The sequence below is a fragment of the Euleptes europaea genome, chromosome 7, assembly GCF_029931775.1.
Source record: "Euleptes europaea isolate rEulEur1 chromosome 7, rEulEur1.hap1, whole genome shotgun sequence".
NCBI lineage: Eukaryota > Metazoa > Chordata > Lepidosauria > Squamata > Sphaerodactylidae > Euleptes > Euleptes europaea.
In genome coordinates, this window is record NC_079318.1 from 74,001,429 (window position 1) to 74,023,751 (window position 22,323).

The window sequence follows — 22,323 nt, forward strand, 5'->3', positions numbered from 1 at the left end:
CATATCCCTTCTTTCCAGTTAATAATATTTCTATATATATCCATTTCTAAATTCAGCTGAGTTCCTCTTCTCATAAAAGCTTCCACTGGATTGAGCCATCCAGGAGTTTTATTTTCTAATATCTTTCTATACTTTTTCCACACTTTAAACAAACCAGCTCTAACAAAATGAATATTAAAATCTTTATTTACTTTTTCTTTCTCATACCATAAATAAGCATGCCGGAACAAAGCTCTTCTGAGCATGTGCAGAGTAAATCTCCCTTACCAGTGGAGAACCACAAGCAGCTACCCTAGGATTAAAGTTAAGACCCTCTTCAAGATAGAGGGCATGACTTCCAGGCACGGCAGAAATGTCTTAAATAATAAGCCCAGAACTTTAGGCTCTTTTTGTAAGGTATGGAAAGAAGAGTGACTTAATAATAACCATTCCTAATCACTGAATTATGTTCTCTTTTATATTTCCTCGGGCAGCTGCCATGCTGAAGCCAAACTGCCTTCCAACACTGCCTTTCCCTCAACCTCACTGATTAGAATTTGCTTCCATTAATTAATCAGCCAACGATAACTTGAAAGTGAAGGATAGCTTTGGGAAGCGTAAAAAAATGTTTGCTCCTTATTTTCAATAAATTTCCCAATTAAAAAGACAATCTTTACATACAAATGCATTTTGTTTATTTATTTGAACTATTTTAACTCGCCTTCCAGCATAACTATTCAATGAAGATGAAGAGTATGCAATTGTGGGCTGGGGCAGCCTGATGCATATGCTGTATTTTTAGGAGACCAAACAAGAACAAGAAGTGCTTGAAAAGGTGTTTTTTAAAATGTTTGACACCGACAGACACACACAAATTCAAACAGATGTGTCTATGCAGCATACAAATGTTCCCTAAGTCTACACATTAAGAACTGTGCGCACATCCAATTTTCAACTTGTTTTTTTTCTGCAGCAACTGCCAATGCTGAGAAAACTAAAAAGCAGTTCTCACAGCTTGGCTTGGGAAGATGAACACATAAACACACAGGAAGCTGCCTTATACTGAATCAGACCCTTGGTCCATCAAGGTCAGTACTGTGTATGCAGACTGACAACAGCTCTCCAGGGTCTCAGGAAGAGGTCTTTCCCATCACCTACTGTCTGGTCCTTTTAACTGGAGATGCCTGGGATCGAACCTGGGAACTTCGGCATGCAAAGCAGATGCTCTGCCACTGAGCCACGGCCCCTCCCCATGCTGAAGCCAAGTCCCAGGAAAAGAATACCTACACCCATGTATTATTATGTCATGATCTAGTGTCAGGGCTCATTCCCACTCCTGCTTGGATATACCTGTACTAGGAGATTTGATTTGGTCCCTTAATCAAGCTGCATCCTCTCTACCAATTTCCCAGCACTCCTATATTTAAAAAAAAAAATAGAAAAAAGGCTGCTGGCAGGCTGATCTTCTGTTGTGGTGATTCTGTATTCTTGCCTGACCCTAGAGTCCTATTTGTTCCCCATATCAAAGTTATCTCACATGATTCTGCCTAATATTAAGCCAGACCATTGATCCATTAGCTCAGTACTGGCTCCTGTGACTGGCAGCACCATGGTCTCTCACACTCACTACCGGCAAAACCGTGTGCTCAGTTACTGAACCGCGGCTGCTTCTCTGCCTTCGTTAGAAACTTTGTTTACCAAGAAAGGACGGTTTGTTTGTTTGTTTTTTAGCATGTTCATGTCTATTCCGGATTCTGTCGGGTCTTGATCCCACAAGAAACACTGGACCTAACTCAGCTCCTGACATGTACTTGCATACGGGGCTAGAAATGGGATGTATCTAGAATTTAAACCCATAGATATCACACAGCTACAAAATGAATTATGCAAAATGCAGAACAGGAAGCTTGTGTTTTTGTTCTTAATGTGGTTTTTGTAGACTTTGCCAACTTCGAAATAGTCTCCTGTTATGATAAATAATGGGAAACGGTTAACTGAGGCCAAGGTAAATTCTCTGCAGGGGGGTGGCGGGAGGAGGGAAGTGTGTCGACTGCTCTATTTTAACTGTGCTGTAGTTCTGTCCCAAGGCCACCAGAGGGCAATGAAATAAACCAGGATCTCCCTTGGTTGCAATTCTGAATTTTCACATCTTACAGCAGGCAAGTCAATTACAGCAGCTTTCCCCCTTTGCTATAATAAAATGCCATTGAATAATGTGGATGTTTATTTGCTATGGCAGTTGATATTTAACACCAATTTGCACATTTGGAAGAGATAATGACAAGTTTGGAAGGGGAGGGGGAAATGATCACACAAGATATAATTAAACAATTGACATAGTGAGAAATGATTGCACCAACACTGAAATAAGGCAGGTGATGCCTAACACTTACACAGAGGCACAACTGGACCGTCTGGCTTAGGATGAGTCCACAATCACACATATTAATGCCACTGCAGTTCTTCCTTAGCCAAATGTACTTGGAGCATAAAAGTAAGCAAGTGCTGTAAGTGCAATCCATAAAAGTTCCTAGCATGAACACATCTACCTCACCCCACCCCTGTGCCAGAATCAGCAGGGGCACACTCCAAACATCTTGGGTAGCCAACTCTGGGTTGGGAAATCCCTGGAAATTTGGGGGTAGAGCATGGGGAGGGCAGGGTTTGAGGCAGGGAGGGACCTCAGCAGTGCATAATAGAGGTCACCCTCCAAAGCAACCATTTCTCCAGGGGAACTGATCTTTGTAGTCTGGGGATCAATTATAATGCATTGCTGGGAGATCACCAGGCCCCACCTGGATGTTGGCAGCCCCACATGCAACCCACATTGTCCCAACAGAAATCTGCATTTAATTTGAACAGGCGGTGTCAGTGGCTCTTAAACTGTTGTCCATGGGGGAACCTCCAGGCAACCCACAGACTACGAGAAGGCTGGGGTGGTACTGGCTCAAGGCACAGGGCTGCCCCGAATTGCTACCAATTGCCTCCCCCTGCCCTTCCCATGACTGAGAGCAAGCTGCCCCAGCAGTGCTGTCCAACCAAAGAGAGAGTAGATCACAAGGGGAAACAAAGGCAGAGGGAGAGAGCAAGAAAGGAGAGTATGGTAAAGGCATAAGGGAAGAGCGAGAAGCAGAGGCAAAAGGAGAGAGCTGGAAGCAGAGGCATGTCTGGTCACTGTCTTCAATGTGTGTTTAACGTCTGGTTTTGTGTAAAAAGAAAAAGGGTCACTTCTCGTTATGGGGGAAATGTCTAGGGAAAAAATATCCATGTTCAAGAACCTCTGAGCTAGGTGAGTTGTTCCTAGTGAATTAATCCTCCAACAGACTTCTGAGCAGATAGGGGAAATGGTATAGAAATGATGGCATACTGTGCTAAAAAGAAAGGATGCTAAGTGACGGAGGAATCGAGGAAAGAGCTCAAGGGCAAATTGTGAAGAAAAGATCAGTAATGGATCAAGAAGCAACAGAACTACTACAACAAAGAGATACTGAGGGGCAATCAACACATTATATTAGGAATCTGTGATCAGATCTCCTGGCACATAATTGGGCCTTTAAAAGCAGTTGTGGGGGCAAGGAAGGGCAGGATTTGGACTGGGACCAGGGTGCTGAGGCAGGGGAAATTAGCCCTTACCACACACATGTACAGACACACATGTCCATCGTAGAAGCTGCCCCCACCCACAAGCTACTAGCATAGCCTCAAAACAGAAAAAGGCATCCATACCACACCTACTCTGTGTCTCCTTCTGGAGCCAACAGTATCTTGGGAAGGGAGGCGTATTTTCATTAGGGAAGAGATGCAGGGAGAAAGAGTTAATTCCCCCCCCCCATCCCAGCTTTGCGGCCCTGATACAAACCACTCACCCCAGCTGCTTTTTAAAGTTAAAGCACACACCAGGAAATCTGGACCAGTGAGCCCCAACATAATGAGAAAAGGCAAAAGGCACAACTGCTTAGCATGGTCTCATCTTGTCTACGTACAGGCATGGGAAAAGCTTCCTAGGACAGTACCATTTCAGAGTGCAAATGGCAATCACATGTTTTGAATTGCCTTCCCTCCTCTCCCCATTACACCAAAACTCTGTACATGGAAAGCTAGCAAATCAGGGGAGAGGAGGAGGAGACACAAAAAGATTGGTTGAAGATGGAGAAGTCCTTACAATACAAACTGTCACTTGGGATCAGGGAACAGACACTTGCCCGATACCATGGTAGCGTTTGACACCTCCTATCAGTCAGACACAGGCTAGTACTTCTCCATCCAGGTTGGCTGCCCAAAGCGGACAGACAGTGAGGAGGCAGCCAGCTCCAGCCGGAGCACACCAGGGGGCAGATGCAGACACTGATCCTCCGCTTAACTGGGCCCTACAAAGAGAGTCATGCCTGCCAGTTCAACATTTGCAAGTCCGATACGCCTAACCCTCCTTAGTTCATTCTGGGAGCGTAGGCCAGACAACGTCAAACCAACAGAATAATGAATAAAATATAAAATATTGTATTATTATGCCACCAAGGAAAATCTCCCCATGCAAAGTTAACCCTAGGTACTAAGACAGGAATTAGGTATTACAGAAACCACACAGCAGCCCTGTGTTTAAAGATGTAAGCTTTCTGGACATTCTGAAGCCATGGAAGATAATGTTAGATCCCTCCCTCAGTTTTTCTTGGATGGGGGGAGAGAAACAGAAATATTGAGAAATATATGAAATATATGTAATTCTTCCCTATCACGTTCACCTCCTTAACTGTTTTAATGATATAAAATGAAGCATTTATAAGTTAGTATAGAAAATATTACTGCTTGGCTGCTTTATGAAAATTAAAACATATACATTCCTTTGTTTTCTACAAACAAAAATTAACCACTATTGCAAATAGCTGCAGGGCAGCAACCTAAGCTACCTTAGCACATGGATCTTAGTTTTTCCCATTTGAGAAATAGGGGGGAAAGTTAAAAATAGAAAATGATTTTTTTTTAACAGAAGTAAGTAGGCATTTGGACAGAAACAATGTTATGCAATCACAACAGGACTAACTGTAAATACAATATTTTCAAGGTCCTTGAAAATATTGTATATGGCTAAAAACACACTGGAACCATCATTCTCTAATTCTATTTGTCTTACATAAACATGTTTGTGATATACATTTTAAGTGGGTAAAACTTTGTCTTGAAAAAACATTTCACTCATTCCAAAAGACAGTATATTTCACTGGAGTGTTTTACAGTACTCCTCAGAAGTTCAATTTTTTCCTATTGAAAAAAATTCTCAGAAAAAATGGGAGCGAGACTTTCCTCCCTCCCTCAATTTTCCCCATTTTTACCAGCAAACTTCACATCTGCTTCTGGGTTCTCCTCTCATACTGCAAGCGTGTAAAGCAAAAATATTTCCTTTCTAGCTACCAGCTACTTATTGCAGGAGGAAATTTGCATCATCATTCAGGAGACACTGTCTTTCATAATCCATATAGAATATCTGGAACACTTTCAAAAATGGCCCCAGAATAGAAGTCAGTTAAATATTATTCTGTAGGGAAAATATCCATCTTTTCTAGTTGGTCCCTGGAATCTAGCATTATGGATTATTTATTTATTTACCAAATAGGATTCTTTGTGTGTTCTCCTTCAACTTACTTGCAGCAAAAAATCATGCTAATAAACTCTTCATAACCAAGAGTTCCTTTATATAAACTATAAGTAGACTGTAATGATGTAACTGAAATTCAGTTTAATTCAGTGGTTTTCAAACAGGGTTTCAAGAATTCCTGGGATTCCTTGGACGCTTACTGTGGTTCCTCAATAAGAACATCAGTAATGATAGACAAGTTTCGCTGTAAGACTGTTTGATCAACACCCACCTTTAAGGGGTCTTTCAATACAATACTCAGTCACCTGACAGGGTGGATGCAATATAGGCTGAACCTTGAACTCTTTGTTCCCTCCATGCGGTTGTTCAGAGTAAGGGCGTGAACTGTTTCCCTACTCCATGCAATTTCACCAATAACCCCACACACACTCACACACAGTTGAATAACGCAAGGAAACAAGATGGCTCTTGTCAGAAATCTGCATAAAAATGCCGGTAGGCTCTGATCACAGACTTCTCAGTGTCTCATCCTGTTTGACTCTGAGAGACTGCCCTGAATTTTCTGCAACATACAGTGATCCTCAGCAGATGAGTGCAGGTAGGCAGACAGACATGGAAAACGTTTGCTGAGGGTAGGTTGTTTGAATAACAATGTTCAACTGTTTATTGCCTGTAAAGCTTTTTAGAGAAACATCAACAGTTTTAAATATCCGAGAAGAGGAACTTGAGGCACTCTAAACCAACGTCATCGAAAACTCAGTAGTCACCACCAATAAGCAGTGACATCAACATGATGTTCACAGTTCCAAGAGGTGAATTCTTTCTTCTACCATATATGACGCCACAAAAAGGTATATCAAGACCAAAATTATCTCTGATGTAAAGTGTTCTAAAGCTAACAGGTAGACTGGGAAACTAGTCCCAGCAGCATAGAAAACTAATGCTGGCAGTGAAGTTTGGAATTCGGAGAAACTTTTCAACGATCTACAAGCTGAGGGCTAAAACTTGAACAATGGCGCCGAAAACACTAAGGCGCTTATGAAAAGCCTAGAAGTCCCATAACTGGTGGTAGAAAGTGCCATCAAGTCACAGCTGACTTATGGTGACCCCTTAGGGTTTATAAGGCAAGATGGGAACAGAGGTAGTTTGCCATTGCCAGCCTCTGCCTGGCCCACATTACCTTCTGGTAAGCTTCTTTAGATCTCAAGGCAGCTTCCATCTGTTCTGAGGAGTACGTGTAGATGGCAGATCTATACTGCGTGCCACAATCATTCCCCTGCTGCATCCCTGAAAAAATCAAGATAAAACACAGAAAGGGATTGGTGGGTTAGTTTCTTGTCTTCCATCTGAACACCCATGGGATACGGATTTAAACAATCCAGTTTTCATGCCTTCTTTCTGTACATTTAATGGGAGCTTCATGCACTGACTGAGCACCCACAGTTGTCATTTGTTGTCAAGTGTATTTCTTTCTAGCTTAAACAGACATGAAGTAAATGCATGTTGTGGCTTGATGACATCACCAGCAGCCAAGTACAGCTGTAAGGCATTAAGAAAAATCAAATGAGTAACTGCATTATGTGCCATGGTTTAATTTATGGAAATCCAGCATCCCCTAAAATATTTATTTGGCACCACAAAAATCACTCAAATAATCCAGTTTTAAAGAGGCCTTCAAAATCTCTTGTACCGACAGGAAAGTGCTTATTCGAAAAAGGTGGTTCATAACACCCTCGCAAAAGCTCCTAATAAACTCCAGGCATCCTGATCGGCTTTTAAGAGAAAGAAGGTCCTGTGCTGGCTCAGTGCAACAGAAGGCTGTTCCTTTGGCTATGGGGGAAAATAAGACAGGTAGGGGGATCACTATGCACAATGGAGAGGGGAAGTGGCTCAGTGGGAGAGCATCCACTTGGCATGCAGAAGGTCCCAGGTTCAGTCCCCAGCATCTCCAGTTAAAGGGACTAGGCAAGCAGGTAAGGTGAAAGACCTCTGCCTGAGACCCTGGAGAGCAGCTGCTGGTCTGAGTAAGCAATACCAACTTTGATGGACCAAGGGTCTGATTCAATATAAGGCAGCTTCACGTGTTCATGATGTGCCAGAGCACCAACATAAATTAAACCGCTGCACCAGTTAACAGCCATTTTAAAAATATATATTTACAGCGCAATCCTAAGGAGAATTACTCCAGTTTAAGCCCATTCATTTCAACAGGCTTAGACTGGAGTCACATAGGATTGCATTGTTAAGCATTTTTAGCCAGCTGTTCTCTACTCAATGCTGACTCAAAGAAGTTTAGGAGGCGCAACAGCAGAAAACCATCAAGTTTCCAAACTTTTTACACACAAGTTACAACCAAAAAAACCTGCCATCCACAAACTAATCTACAAGGTGGGAAATGGGACACAGCAGGTGGTATCAGCCCTGCCCTTGTTGGAAACACTCTTTCCCCAGGCAGGCAGGCAGGCACTGACCTTTTGTGCTGCACCAACAGCTAAGAAAGGGCCTAGGACACTTGTCATTCTAGAAACTTTTTGGCTGAACATACGGCCAGCGACATCAGCATGATCTGATAACAAGGCAAGCAGTTAAAGGAAGCATAACTTAAAGGCAGCATTGCAGGGGAAAATGTTCCTGCCATAAGCGTGCCATTCTCGATACATCAGTGCATGTTGTTCCCATATACTGTTGCAGCTATACTGAACTGTATAAGTTCTGAACTGTATTCTAGTATTATGGGAGAGGGAGAAGTGCTTACTCTCTCCACACCATGCAAAACTTTATAGACCTCAATCATGTCTCCCTTTACTTACCATTTGTTCTAAACTAAGCCCTAAGCGTTTTGACCCATCCTCAAAGGGCAGCTGCTCTAGCCCCCTCATCATTTTGGTTGCTCTTTTCTGCACCTTTTCAAGTCCTACATCACAATATCCTTTTTTCAGCTTCAGTGGATGACCCCAGGTTTTAGTATTATGGCTGTTACCACACTAGGTATTCCCAGCAATGTATTAAGAGTTTGAAACTGTTATAAAAAGTACTGTTCGCACTTTCCATGTATTCCCAGCGATTTAAGAGTTTGAAACTGTTATAAAAAATACTGTTCGCACTTTCCATGTATTCCCAGCGATGTATTAAGAGTTTGAAACTGTTATAAAAAATACTGTTCATACTTTGTTTGGCCCCTTTAGCTGTGAAGACGTCTTCCAACCATTTTTTAGCCGTGGCATCCAAAAACCCTTTTAAAGCGATGTTTTTAATAACATTTCCAAACTCTTGATACATCGCTGGGAATACCTAGTGCGGTAACAGCGTCTGAGAGAGGGAGAAATTGCTTAACAGGAGAATGGGAGGGAAGGACTACTTTACAGGTGATTTTGAATGATTCTCCATTGGACAAAGGATCTAAAGCTGCTATTGTAGAATTTCCAGCATTTTTTGCTGGATCATTGCCAAGAGGTCTATCTATGAGAAACTCCATGTCTCAGATACTGAAATAAGATACTTCTGCTTTGTTCCTTCTCAAACGCCAGATCAGGACCCCAACATGGATCACAACTACCTATCTGCCAGGAGGGAGACTGCAGAACTGGGAAAGGAGTCTCCAGGAGGGTAAACGCCAAATTTGGGTTTGTCTCTGCATAATGTACAAAATGGCCATGAAAGCCCTATTGCTCAATAAAGGCATACATTTCTAAATACAGAAGACAAAACTAAAATTAAAAACGTGTACATTGTTAACTAATGGGAGATTCCCACATTTTATGTTGAGAAGGGGGGAATTAATGTGGTGTTACTTTGCAAGGGGGGGTCCCAAAAAGTACAATAAGTTCAGATGCAGATTCCCCTTCCAAAAGTTAGGGAGTGACTACACCCAGGTCTTTTGTATGCTCTCTCTGGGATGGTGATACTGTAGTTGGTGCACTAATTCCAAATTTATGATATTTCTTGGCACAGAGAGAGGGAACTAGTCCCCCCTTGTTTGTTCAGATAGAACATGACAGTTGTGTTGTCATTACAGAGCTAGGGGATTCAGCTTTTAGCTCCAATATATTTATTGGGAATGTTTTCCTGGACTGACCAAGTGCAACCAAGGGTCTGATCTGCAAAATGAGCCCTCAGCCTCCCACTGACTAAAAGGCATCCACGTTGACTGCATTTCTGATGCCAGAAATTCCCAAAAGAACCCTGGTAAGTTCTTGGATATTGTCCACAAAGTCAAGGATTCTGTATGTGTTCTGGGAATGTTTGTTTAATCATTTCTCATAATTGTGTTAAATGGTGGAAAGCTGGAGAGATTTTTGGAAGTTTTAAAGAGATCAATCTAGCAACCTATTGTAGTGGAAACTACGAAACTCAACTGTTTCTGGATGCTGCATGCAGACTTAAAAGGACACAGCTGAAATTTACCTGTCATGGAAACAATCTCTTTTATTCTTTCTTCCAGAGAATTTGGCATAGGGGCTATGGCTCAATGGTAGAGCATGGGCATTTTGTGCAGATGGTCCCAGGTTCAATTGCCTGAACCGCTCTTTAAAAGAACCAGATACAGCATGATGTGAAAGGCCTCTGCCTAGGACCCTGGAGGGTTGCTGCCTTTCAGAGTAGACTATACTGGCCTTGACATGCCAAATGGTTACACTCAGTATAAGGCAACTACAGGTGTTTCTATGAATCTTCAATGGTGTCTATGAACTGGATATCCTGAGTAGGCAACACTTTGGACTTATCCCAGCTGACATACAAGTCCAAATATCGAGTGACCTAAAGGACCATATGGACATGTTATTCTATTGTTTCTTTTGATGGAGCTGTTATAAGTAATTTGTCAAGGTTCAGAATATGTTGCAACCCTTTCGCTTCAGGTGAGCTATAACAAAGGCTGTACATTGTGTAAAACTCAGGGGAATGTGGGCAACGGCAGATGAGTGTTCTGGAAAGAAAAGAATGCCCACAAAAACTGAAGAAATCTTCTGCAGATTTACTGAGAAACAGAGGTATCTTTTAGACATAGTGCCCAAAATAATACATTTAAATACAACAGTTGGAGAACATATTTTAATAACATTCTGAAACTTTGGGAGTTTATGTATTTATTTAACAACTTCAGATCTAATATCTGTCTGTTCCTCCAACTGTTCGTGTGTCAGGCTGCTATCTCGGTTTCGTTATTGCCTCTGTCTCTGTGCTGTATTGTCTGCCCCCCAAGGTCGCATGCCTAAGCCTAAGCCTGGGAACTCAGCTCCTGGGAAACTGTGTTCCTGCGTGTAATCTCCCGCCTTTCCTGCCTTATAATATCTCCCAGCTAGTGAGCCTTTCATAGCTGTCATTTTATTCGTTTGCACTGTATGCCTATTTGATCAGTAAAATCCATCTGTTTGGACTCTATACGACTTTGTGGTGATTTCTGGTTCTGTGGGCCAAGGGCTGACATTATGACAGCTATCTCACATCTTCACCGTTCTCCTAGCCAGGCTGGAGCCCAGGGGGGTTCGCCTGCCACTTGGATGGAAGCTGTGCAGCTCTCCAGGTGATCTACTACCCTGGAGCCCTTCTCCGAGGACCCTACTCTGTTACAGGACTTAATCGCTGAACTTTTCCGGACGAACCGAGAGGTTTGCCGCTTGAGGGGACTGGTACACGCGCAGTGGCAATCTCTTACAGGACGTCTCTGGATGTTAACATCGGAGGATACTGATGCTCGTTTAGATCTTCAGGACTTGGATCAATTACTGGACGATGCCCGATTGGCGACTGAGGATTTACAAATATTAACTGGACTTTTGGATAATCTTATTTCTCGACAAACTCTTTCTACCATGGCGGGAGCCCCACCGGAGGGTTTTTCCTTGATCCCGGATGCGGCCAGCTGCCAGGCTGAGGCCAAGCGAGTCGCTATTAGCACCGCTCTTCTCCTTGTGGAATGTACAAAGGACACCCCGGTAGCCACCTTGGCTCAAGTTTTGACCCCGACGTTTGGAGCCGAGGCATCCGCACTGGCGGTTCGAGTACAACCTCTGCTGGGCGGGGAACCTGACCCCATACTCTTGCTCCTCGAGACAGAACTTTTGCCGCGCATTACGGCAGAGGCTGCCCTAAGACTTGAGAACGCCAAAGTTCTTGCGGATCAGCAAGCCGCCGAAGCGGCTAGGGTCGCAAGAGAGAGAGAGGCGGCGGAAGCAGCCAGGGCGGCTGCAGCAAGGAATCAGGCGAACGTGGACACGCGCCCCAAGGACTATGTACTGGGACTATCAGGTCTAACCTTTTCCCCGGCGTTTGTCCCGTCGCGTGCGACCCAACGCGCACGCCGTTTGGCTGACCGACGTCGAGACTCAGATGAGTCTGAAGACGAGGATTTATATGGGGATAGCTCTCAATGGGCCACGAGCTTCCGAACCAGTAAGCCTCATCTTACTGGGGGCCCAAGTGAGGAGGTTCATCTTTTACGAGCCCAGAATCGGGAGCTCTCCGACCGTGTGGATCAACTCCAAGAAGTAATGGAACTTATGCTTCACGAGAACAGGCAATTACAACAAACCCTGATAGCTCAGAGACAGCCCGTTCCGATACCGGGTCAGGCGGTACCCGTACAACCACCCGCTAATGTGCCTGCTCCACCCTTACCTCCTGGAGCTCCTGTTGCTCCTCCGCCCCGACCACCCGTGCAACCACCTGCTAATGTGCCTGCTCCACCCTTGCCTCCTGGAGCTCCTGTTGCTCCTCCGCCCGGACCACCCGTGCAACCGGGTCAGCCCGCGCCCGGCCCTTGGAAGCAACTCAAATTGAGGACTACGTATGACGGATCTCTTGAGACTTTGCCTTGTTTCTTGCATCAAGTGGACAGTTATATGCGAGAACAAGGTCAACTTTTCCCCACGGAAGATAGCCGGGTGCGGTACGTAGCTTCCCTCCTGACAGGCAAAGCGGCTGACTGGATGGTCCTCCAGTTTGACACCCGCTCTCGTGCGATTCGTTCCCTCAACAACTTCATGACTGCCCTGAGAAGGAGGTTTGAGGACCCCTTCCTGGGAGAAAGAGCCAAAACGGAACTTTTACAATTAAAACAAGGCTCTGCTACAGTTCGGGAATTTGCCGATGAATTTCAGCGACTGGCAAGTAAAATTGTAGGTTGGCCCGAGACCACCCTAATCCATCATTTCAGGGAAGCCTTGCATCCTGACATTCTGAACTGGTCTTACATGCGGGGCGATCCCGATACCCTCGAAGGCTGGATCCTATTAGCCGAGGAAGTGGAAAGCCGCCGCCGCTTTATTTCTCTCGTCCGTCAAAAGCACAAGGAGAAGGGCACCCAAAAGCCTCAACCCAAGGCACCACTGCTCGTCCCGCGAAAACCCCCACGTCCGCTCCAGGAACGTGAAGCCCGATTTCAGAGGGGTGCCTGTCTTACATGCGGAGAAATGGGCCACTTTGCAGCCGTTTGCCCACGCCGCCAGGAATTATTTCGTCCCAGCACGACAACCCGCGCCCGAGGTCGTCCACCACGCAGAGGCACCGCGGCCACCCGCAGCGCAGCTCCGGGAAGGCCCACACCCTCTGCACTCCATGCCGGGGACCCAGCCTCCCTGCCTGCTTCCAACGACCCCGCCGGGTCTCGGATTACAAGTGCCCCATTGGGGGACAGCTTTCCCTCTTCGGATGAGGAAAACCCTTGGATTTCTCCAGCCTTAAACCTGGAATCTCCCCTCGACTTGTCAAAAAACGGCTCCGGTCTGTGGTGAATGGAGCATCTCCACAGACCTCTCAGGATCTTCCTATCAAACCGAATGCTCCTACCAAAATCAAAGAAGTGGACTCCACCGTCTACGTAGATGCAGTTTTACAACAACTTAACGGAGGTCCACAAATCCCCGTCAAAGCACTAATTGACTCCGGTTGCTGTCGCACTCTCATAAACGAAGCCACGTTTGCTGCCCTCAGAGCCGACTCAGAGGCTTTACCCGCCCCCGTCCAATTTGCTCAAATGGACGGGAGCCAATTCCAGGGGGGTCCAATTGATCATCGCACCATAGGGGTGGCAATGGGAATTGGTTCCCACTGGGAACAAATAGACTTCACTATAGCCCCTATCCGATTTGACGTGGTCTTGGGAATTAACTGGATTAAAGGACATAGTCCCAGTATTGATTGGGAAACAAACACTATTTCTTTCGCTAGTCCCACCTGCGACCAGCATCGGCAAAACTTTGCTCTGCCATTTCCGCCCGTTCCAGCGTTAACCTCTACTGCTCCAATACCACCGGCTCTACCCGCTGTATACCGGGACTTTGAAGATGTCTTCGACCTTAAGGAATGTGATGCCTTACCCCCCCACCGGGCCTCAGACTGTGCGATTGAAGTAATAAAGGACTGCACATTAACCAAAAGTAAGATTTACCCTATGAGCGCTTCCGAGCGCACTGTCCTCCGGGACTTTTTGGACAAAAACCTCGCCAGAGGGTTCATTCGCCCTTCGAATGCCCCAAACTCGGCCCCCGCGTTTTTCGTCCGGAAAAAAGAGGGCGACCTTCGCCTGTGCATTGACTTCAGAAAGCTCAATGCGGTTACCCAGACCAACGCCTATCCTATCCCATTAATATCGGATATTTTGGGACAATTACAGGAAGGCCGTGTATTCTCTAAATTAGACTTGGTGGAAGCCTACTACCGAGTCCGTATCCGCGAAGGAGATGAACACCTCACTGCCTTCTCTAGCTGTTTCGGAATGTATGAATTCCTTGTAATGCCGTTCGGATTAAAAGGGGCCCCGGGGGTCTTCATGCAACTCATCAATGAAATCCTACATGACCTTCTATATCGTGGGGTGGTGGTCTACTTAGATGACATTCTCATTTATTCGAAAACTATAGACGAGCATGTGACTCTGGTCAGAGAAGTTCTACAACGCCTGCGTAACCCATCATGGTGGGGGGGGAAGAACACTTCGAAGTCTCCAAGATCCTTGACTCCCGTATTCACCATGGTACTCTCCAGTATCTAGTTCGTTGGAAACATTTCCCCCCTGCCTATGACGAATGGGTGCGCGCACGGGATGTCTCCGCCCCCGACCTCGTCGACGCCTTTCACATTGCTTACCCGAACAGGCCAGCCCCCTTGCGAACTGGGAGGGGGCCTTGAGGGGAGCAGAATGTCAGGCTGCTATCTCGGTTTCGTTATTGCCTCTGTCTCTGTGCTGTATTGTCTGCCCCCCAAGGTCGCATGCCTAAGCCTAAGCCTGGGAACTCAGCTCCTGGGAAACTGTGTTCCTGCGTGTAATCTCCCGCCTTTCCTGCCTTATAATATCTCCCAGCTAGTGAGCCTTTCATAGCTGTCATTTTATTCGTTTGCACTGTATGCCTATTTGATCAGTAAAATCCATCTGTTTGGACTCTATACGACTTTGTGGTGATTTCTGGTTCTGTGGGCCAAGGGCTGACATCGTGTCTGTGAGAAAATACCTTGAATAAAACCCTTCCTGTGCATCTTATACAGCACAGTTACGATTTTACTCCATCTATTAACAGGTGAAGGATGGTCATTTAAAGCAGAAAAGGTCGTGGCTCACAGGGATTTCTATGAATTTTATAATGAAATTGCAGCACGGACCCACTGACCTTCTGTAACAGGTTCCTGTTGTAGTTTGATATCTGACTGCCTGATGTGGAATGGAAGGCCGGCTGTGGGAATGGTGAGCATACAGTCAAAATCCCTGCTGGGAACCCCCATTGAAATCTTTTATGAGACCAACATCTGGATTTCCTTTTTTGCAGAGTTTTCTTCTCTGATGGTGATGTAGCACATATTTCCACTTGTGTGTGTGTTAAGTGCCGTCAAGTCTATGACCCTATGAATCAATGTCCTCCAAAATGTCCTATCTTTGACAGCCTTGCTCAGATCTTGCAAATTGAGGGCTGGGGCTTCCTTTATTGAGTCAATCCATCTCTTGTTGGGTCTTCTTTTCCTGCTGCCCTCAACTTTTCCTATCATGATTGTCTTCGCCAATAACCTGTTTTCTCATAATGTGACCAAAATACGATAGCCGCAGTTTAGTCATTTTAGCTTCCTTCTAGGGTCAGTTCAGGCTTGATTTGATCTATAACCCATTGATTTGTTTTTTTGGCCGTCCATGGTATCCGTAACACTCTCCTCCAACACCACATTTCAAAAGAATCTACTTTCTTCCTTCCACTTGTAATGGGGTAGAAAATGGTGAAGCTGGTCTCCATGTTGCCTATAATTGGAATTATACTGGAATTATAGCTCGGTCCTTTGAAAACCTGGCAAGGGGGCTGCTACATCTAGTGACCTCCCTGTGAATCTATTCTTCCTCATTTCCCAAGATATCATGAGCTTAGGTGTTGCAGAGCTCTCAAGGGGCTTCAGCCTTGGCTTGGTTGGGTTGTGGGCTTAAGCCAAGCATGCTTTTTCAAAGGACGTTATCGTAAAATAATTCTGACTGTACACACTGTGACAGTTTGGCTACATTTGGCTATATTTATCTACTGCTTAGGCAGCTTAATTACTTCAGCATGTAAAATCTTTGGGGTTTTTTTTCTTTTCCTGTGGTAGAGAAAAGAAAATGGACATTCCAATAGGAAAAGGTGAGATCTTCCAATAATTGCCTTAGTGAGCTATTTTGAAGGGGAGTGCAGAAGAAGAATAAGCTTTTCTCCTCATTGGATCTAGTTTTCCTCCTTCTTTGTCTAACGGGGTAAAATGAGCAGTATGTCTTTGATTCCTTTGTAAGATTTCCACAGCTATGGAATTTGATAAGGAGTATGTAAATGGAAAGGAACAACCCTGCTATTCTGGTTGTAATTCTGGAAGAATGTACAAAACTAAAGGTGGAACCAGCGCCGTTTTCAGTCATGGACCTACTGCCACACATAGTAGCCCCCGCATAACAGGGAAAGCTACTGGCACAATCAGCTCTGCAAAGAGCACTCTAAACCCTGTATTTGAAACCTTAGGTACTGAACAGGTTACCTCTATATCTAAAACTGAGTAATTGTTCAGCATAGAGTTTTAGGTCTTCAGGTGAGGAAACCGGGTTAGCTACCGCGGCTCCAACTGTGTTGTCCAGTGACAAATCTGAAAAAATGTCTGACTCCAGACTGCAGAACTCTACCAAGTATTTGTTTCCCAGATGGGAACCAGTATTATCCATTGCTGTGCCAAACCGTAAAAGAGTTGTTTTTCTCCTTTGGTCTTATCATAGGACTTATCTTGGTGTTTTAGTTCCATTTTAGATTTTTAATTATTCAATAACTTTTTTTGCTGGAGGTTCTGACTAGCTGCAGAATAGCATACCGTCTGATTTATCCTTTGGGTATACTGGAACATGGCTCTTCAGTTCTTGTTGCAAATGTTTCAGTACTGAGGAATGGTTATAACTCAAGGATGATCTTCAACATCTCTTTCTTTTCTTCCTTTGTTGCTGAGGTTTTTCCCCAAAGGGCAGCTTTTAAGTGAAAAACTCCATTGCTTCTTACCTTCAAAGTAAACCCCTCACCAGGCACTTAATGACATCATACCCCCCCACAAAGACACCAAGCCATAGTTTGCAGAGGGAGTAAAGGACTTTTTGAGCCACCATGGTAGCAAAAGGGCATCTTTACACTTGTCTTTTGTTTTTATGTTGTTCTGTCTTTATGGAACAGATAACAAAGCTTTTTTTCATGGTGGAAAAGAGAGGATTGAGGAAAGAAGGTGTTCTCCCTCCCTCTTCACGTGACCTAGAGGAAACAAAACCATTGAGGAAGGAGGGGAGCACCCTGAGCACCAATCAACTCTAGAACCTTCCACAGTCGGCCTGTGCATTCATAGTGTGTGTCCATGTGGGTTTGCACAGAGCCCACAACAATGAATATGTATTAAACTAGCATTTCAAAAATCACACGTTGTTTCCCAAAAAACCCTTCCTAGACACATGCTATAAGCCATCTTGGCTCAACTCACATCTTGGCAGCCATTTTAGGAATTATCAGTGCCTCTCTTTGGAGAAGGTGAAATCATGGTTATCCATAATCAGGCTATGCAGTTCCCCTCCATTATGGCCAATCCCTTGATCCACTGAGAGAGGAACTGCATGTCTGCCTGTCACTGGGAGGGCTCACAAAGCTGGGTGTCCACTTCGGTCTATCAATGCAGATGCAGTTCTGGGTGAACCCTAGTCCATATGTGTATAAGGATACACATGAAAGGGAACATAGGAGGAAATGACATACACCACTTATAATCTCCTTTCCACAAGAGGCAAAAAAACAGTGGAGCCAATGCCATTCTCCCTTCACTCTCAAACTATCCCAACGATAATGGGCCTAAATTACAAAGATGTACAGTTCTCTTTGAAATGGCACCGCAAAACTGTGAAGAGAAGCTGAAAGCTCTTACTTGGGTTGTAAAAACATATATTTGATTTACAGAGTTTTCTGCAGCTGTCACTTATCTTCTGATATATCGATCAACCCCTAGCTGGGTGACCTTGGGCTGGTCACTCTCTCTCAGCCTCACCTGCCTCACAGGGTGTCTGTTGTGGGGAGGGGAGGGGAAGGGAAGGTGATTGTAAGCCGGTTTGAGTCTCCCTTAAGTGGTAGAGAAAGTTGGCATATAAAAACCAACTCTTCTTTTTATTTACTTATTTATTTGACTTTTCACCTGCTCTTTCCCTACAAAATAGGGCTCAGAGCAACGAACAATATTCTATATCATTTATAAACAAAAACATACAAACCAATGTAGAATTATAAATACATAAAGTTAACAATATATTTCCAGTACTTAAAAAGATGGTATCCTCAATTATCCCTTAATAAAGGTGAACAAGTAACAGCGGTTTCAGTAACTTGACAGGCACAGTGCAGAACCAACCAACAGGGGAGCACAAATCCTGCAAGGGTCCAGCTGGGAGGCCAGCTGGTGTAAACCGTTGCTGCCCTCAACCATCTCTGTCTTGCAGGCTCTGAGAAACGGAGTGAATTCCTGCAGGGCCCGGATTTCACTCCACAGAGAGTTCTACCAGGCTGGTGCCAGGGCCGAAAAAAGCCCTGGCTCTGGTAGAGGACAGGCGAACATGTCTTGGGCCAGGGATCACCAGCAGATTGGTTCCAGATGAGCACAGCGCTCTTTGGGGGATATATTGGGAGAGGCAGTCCCGCAAGTACAATGGTCTCAGAGCGTTTAGGGCAGAACTTTCAGATCATTTAGAAAAATACTGGACTGAATCCAAAGGGGTTCTTCCTTTGACCACCAAAAAGTTAGCCGTCCATGGACTATTGAAGGATATATTCCTTAGACCTAGAATGGTCGTTTTTCTGTCTACGGATTGACTCGAAGCTTGAAGAAATCTGTGAAATGGGAATGTCACCGGGAACCCATTGCGCTTAAAGAATAATTTCCGTGACTGTTCGATACACTTACCTGTTTGGATGTACTATATGTAATTTATTGTGAAGCACTTGTGCCCTGTTTTGTGTGAGGACTCTTGTCCGAGTTGCTCTTTACAGGGATTTTGTCCCTTGTTTACTTCGTGGGGGTTTTTGCTCTCTAATATACTCTTATAAGCATCTTATTTCTGTGTGTTAGAGTAGCCTTATTAGGCATTCTGTTTGCTTGTATTGCTTTGAGTTCAAACCTCCAGATACTAGCTGGAGATCTCCTGCTATTACAACTGATCTGCAACTGATAGAGATCTATTCACCTGGCGAAAATGGCCGCTTTGGCAACTGGACTCTATGGCATTGAAGTCCCTTCCCTCCCCTCCCCAAACCCCTCCCTCCTCAGGCTCTGCCCCAAAAATCTCCAGGTATTTCCCAACCTGGATCTGGCAATGCTAGTTTGAAGCCAAGACCCATCCACACTGGAGGAAGTCTGGTTTCTGTTTAAAATACAGTAATAGTCAATGGGCCAAGAACAATGTGGATTCATTTCACATCATCCTCTCATCGCATATTCCAATAATGTGTAAGCACCACAGTTTTGAAATAAACAGACGTGACAAAGTCCACCTGACCCGACATTATCAACGGGTCTGAAAAGCAGCTTTCCTGGGGCTCACAAGAAAAGTCACTGTCAGCCCAACTACCACAAGGCAGGTATGCACTGCCAGTGAATTCCTTCAAGATCAGTTGAACTGAAGGGGAGTGCAAAGTCACACGCGATCCCTTGAGTTAACCTCATTTATTAAATTAAACAGTTTGGGAGCATGGGGGAAGAAAATAATAAGGTCTTCAGTGAGAATTACAGGGTACAAACTATCTATAAAGTATTATCAAAGGACCCTGCAATGTTTTAAAAATTCTAATACCAGATTTTCCTCATCACGTGATGATGCTATATGTCCTTGGTCTCCTTCTCATGGACACTAGAAGCTTGTTTAGAGACGGGACGCTGGTCTGGATGGAGCAGGATCCAAACAGAGTTTCCGACTCAGAGACTATTGCCTAAGTGCTGACAGTGGCCTGAGGGTTTTCAGTCATGATTGGTGGATTCCCTGAGCTGTATTTGGAGTTGGAACAAGTTTGCTTGTTGTTTGTTTTATATTAAATATTTAAAATAAAATATTTAACATAAAATATCATGTTAAATATATGCCCGCCCTTCTCCTGAGCAACTCAGGACCCAGTTAAAGCGGAGCTATTTGCTTTTAAAAACCTTGCAAGCACCTTGTTCATTCTGAGCCCAATGACCGCTCAAAGTGGGGTTGGAAAAGTCACAGCACTCCCAAAGACTTTGTCACTAGTGCTGTGGGCTTTTCAAAGCCCCTCATTCCCACCCTCACCCAGTGACTTCCTTGTAAGTCTCAAACCAATATGCATACTCTAATAAAGCTGCCAGTATCAGCCCTGCACTGGTGGCTCTGGAGAAGCTCTTCATTAATTCCACATCAACAGCAAAGCCACTTAAAAGACTTCTCCAGATCCAGCATTCAGAATTTAGCAGCACCCATTGATAACATGGGGAGAAAACAGTCTTCTCATATCACTCCTCCACTTTTGATGCCACACATGATGAAAGTGACAAAGCTCCTTCCGTGTAGAAAGATGACTACATGCCAACAAATCTATCCCCCTGAAGCAAGTCCAGCATCACATCCTTCCTTCCTTCTTTGTTTATATCCTGTCCCAAAACAGCTGGAGAGATGGGGGAGCAAAGGGAAAAATGCAATTCACACGCATTTTGCAAGACTACATGAATAAGACAAAACCTAAAACTTCATAAAGGAGGCCTGACTTTTTGCTACTGAGGACTCACCCATTTCCAACAGACTCCCAATATGTTTAACTAGAATTTCTGAAGGCATCAGAGGAAGTGCACTTTCGTAAATATGAGAAACAATCCAGCTTAAATACAGATCCTGCTCCCTCCACATTTTTCTATGTCAAAATGAAGTTGCAGGTTTGTAGCAGAATGCATAATAGCGGTTTAGGGCTGCTTTAGCATTTTAGATGGGTACAGCTGTTCTTCCATTCCTCTAAGTAGACACATCTGCTCATTAGAAAAACAATGTAATTTCTAGCGTCTAATTCCAATTATTTGCAGATGATAGATTCCTTATGCAGCATCCATAAAAGGCTTAGCCTTTTCCACCCAGTGATAAACAAACAGGCCCTCTAGGTGAAAAGGGGCAGGGCAAGGAAGATTCAGTACAAATTGAGACAAATGTATGTATGTGTAGCTCAGTGGTGGAGCATCTGCTTGGCATGCAGAATGTCCCAGGTTCAATCCCCAGCATCTACAGCTAAAAACATCAAATAGTAGTTGATGTGAAAGACCTCTACTGGAAACCCTGGAGAGCCACTGCCAGCCTGAGTAGACAATACTGACCTTGAGGGACCAATGGTCTGATTCAGTATAATGCAGCTTCATGTGTGAGCATGGAAGTCTGACCATCAATGAGAAAGGGCTTCACTGGGTCTGCCACCTAGGCCCATTCAGTATTGGCATCCTAAATAAAGTTGTTATACAAATGTGGCCTTATGTACTTAACTGCAATGCTGCTAGATACTCCACACTGTAGTTGCTTTTACACAATCAGAACAATGCAATTTTAATCTACTTTCAATGCACTTTGCAACTAGATTTTACTGTGTGAAATGGCAAAATCCACTTGCAGGTGATTGCTAAAGTGCATTACTCAGTGTGTGTGAAAGAACACTGTAATTGTTGCCATGGTGGGTAACCAAGCCCCGACCCCTCACTAGTGTGGGCAGATCAGGTGGGCCTCAACCTCAGCTATTCTTGGCCCTTGAGCCTTGGTCCTTTTCTGCCCAGAATTTGGGAGGCTCCTGTTCGTCCCACCATTATGAAAGGGGCATATCCTCCACTATCACTGCTGCTGTCAAAGACAAAGCGTGAATTGCTGCTGTGTCCTAAGACGATGGGTAGGAATGCAGGACAGAAACTGCATTCCAGAAGGGAGACGCAGCTCTTTGAAGGAAATCCCCATTGTCAGCCACTCAGAGGAAAGGGGGAGGCTGGGCAATGAGCAGGAAGAAGTGAAGGCTGAAAGAATCTTAGCACTTTGCTGAAGGGACTAGACTGATACTGAGGAAGGGAGGGAGTACCTCTTTCACCATCCTTGCTGCTAGCCTCTGGAGAGAACTGCAGCTCTTACCAGCCACCCTTGGCTCAATGACAGCAAACTGAAGGATAACACCCGCCTTGTTCTCCACCCAGCTGCATTACAGGCTTGTGCTGCTCCCACACCAAGCTCTCGCGACCTAGAGAAATTCCTCTTATCAATTAAGTCACCAGGGCTCCAT

The 22,323-nt window shown here is 44.6% G+C and overlaps 1 protein-coding gene across 2 annotated transcripts in view; it reads right to left on the minus strand.

Moving 5' to 3' along the window:
- MSRA (methionine sulfoxide reductase A) overlaps positions 1 to 22,323 on the minus strand; it is a 504,699-nt gene that overhangs the window by 67,221 nt on the left and 415,155 nt on the right. For both annotated transcript variants that reach the window (XM_056853955.1, XM_056853956.1), the window contains one exon: positions 6,750 to 6,856. In XM_056853955.1, coding sequence (XP_056709933.1) covers positions 6,750 to 6,856 — 107 coding nt within the window. The remainder of the gene's footprint in view (positions 1 to 6,749; positions 6,857 to 22,323) is intronic.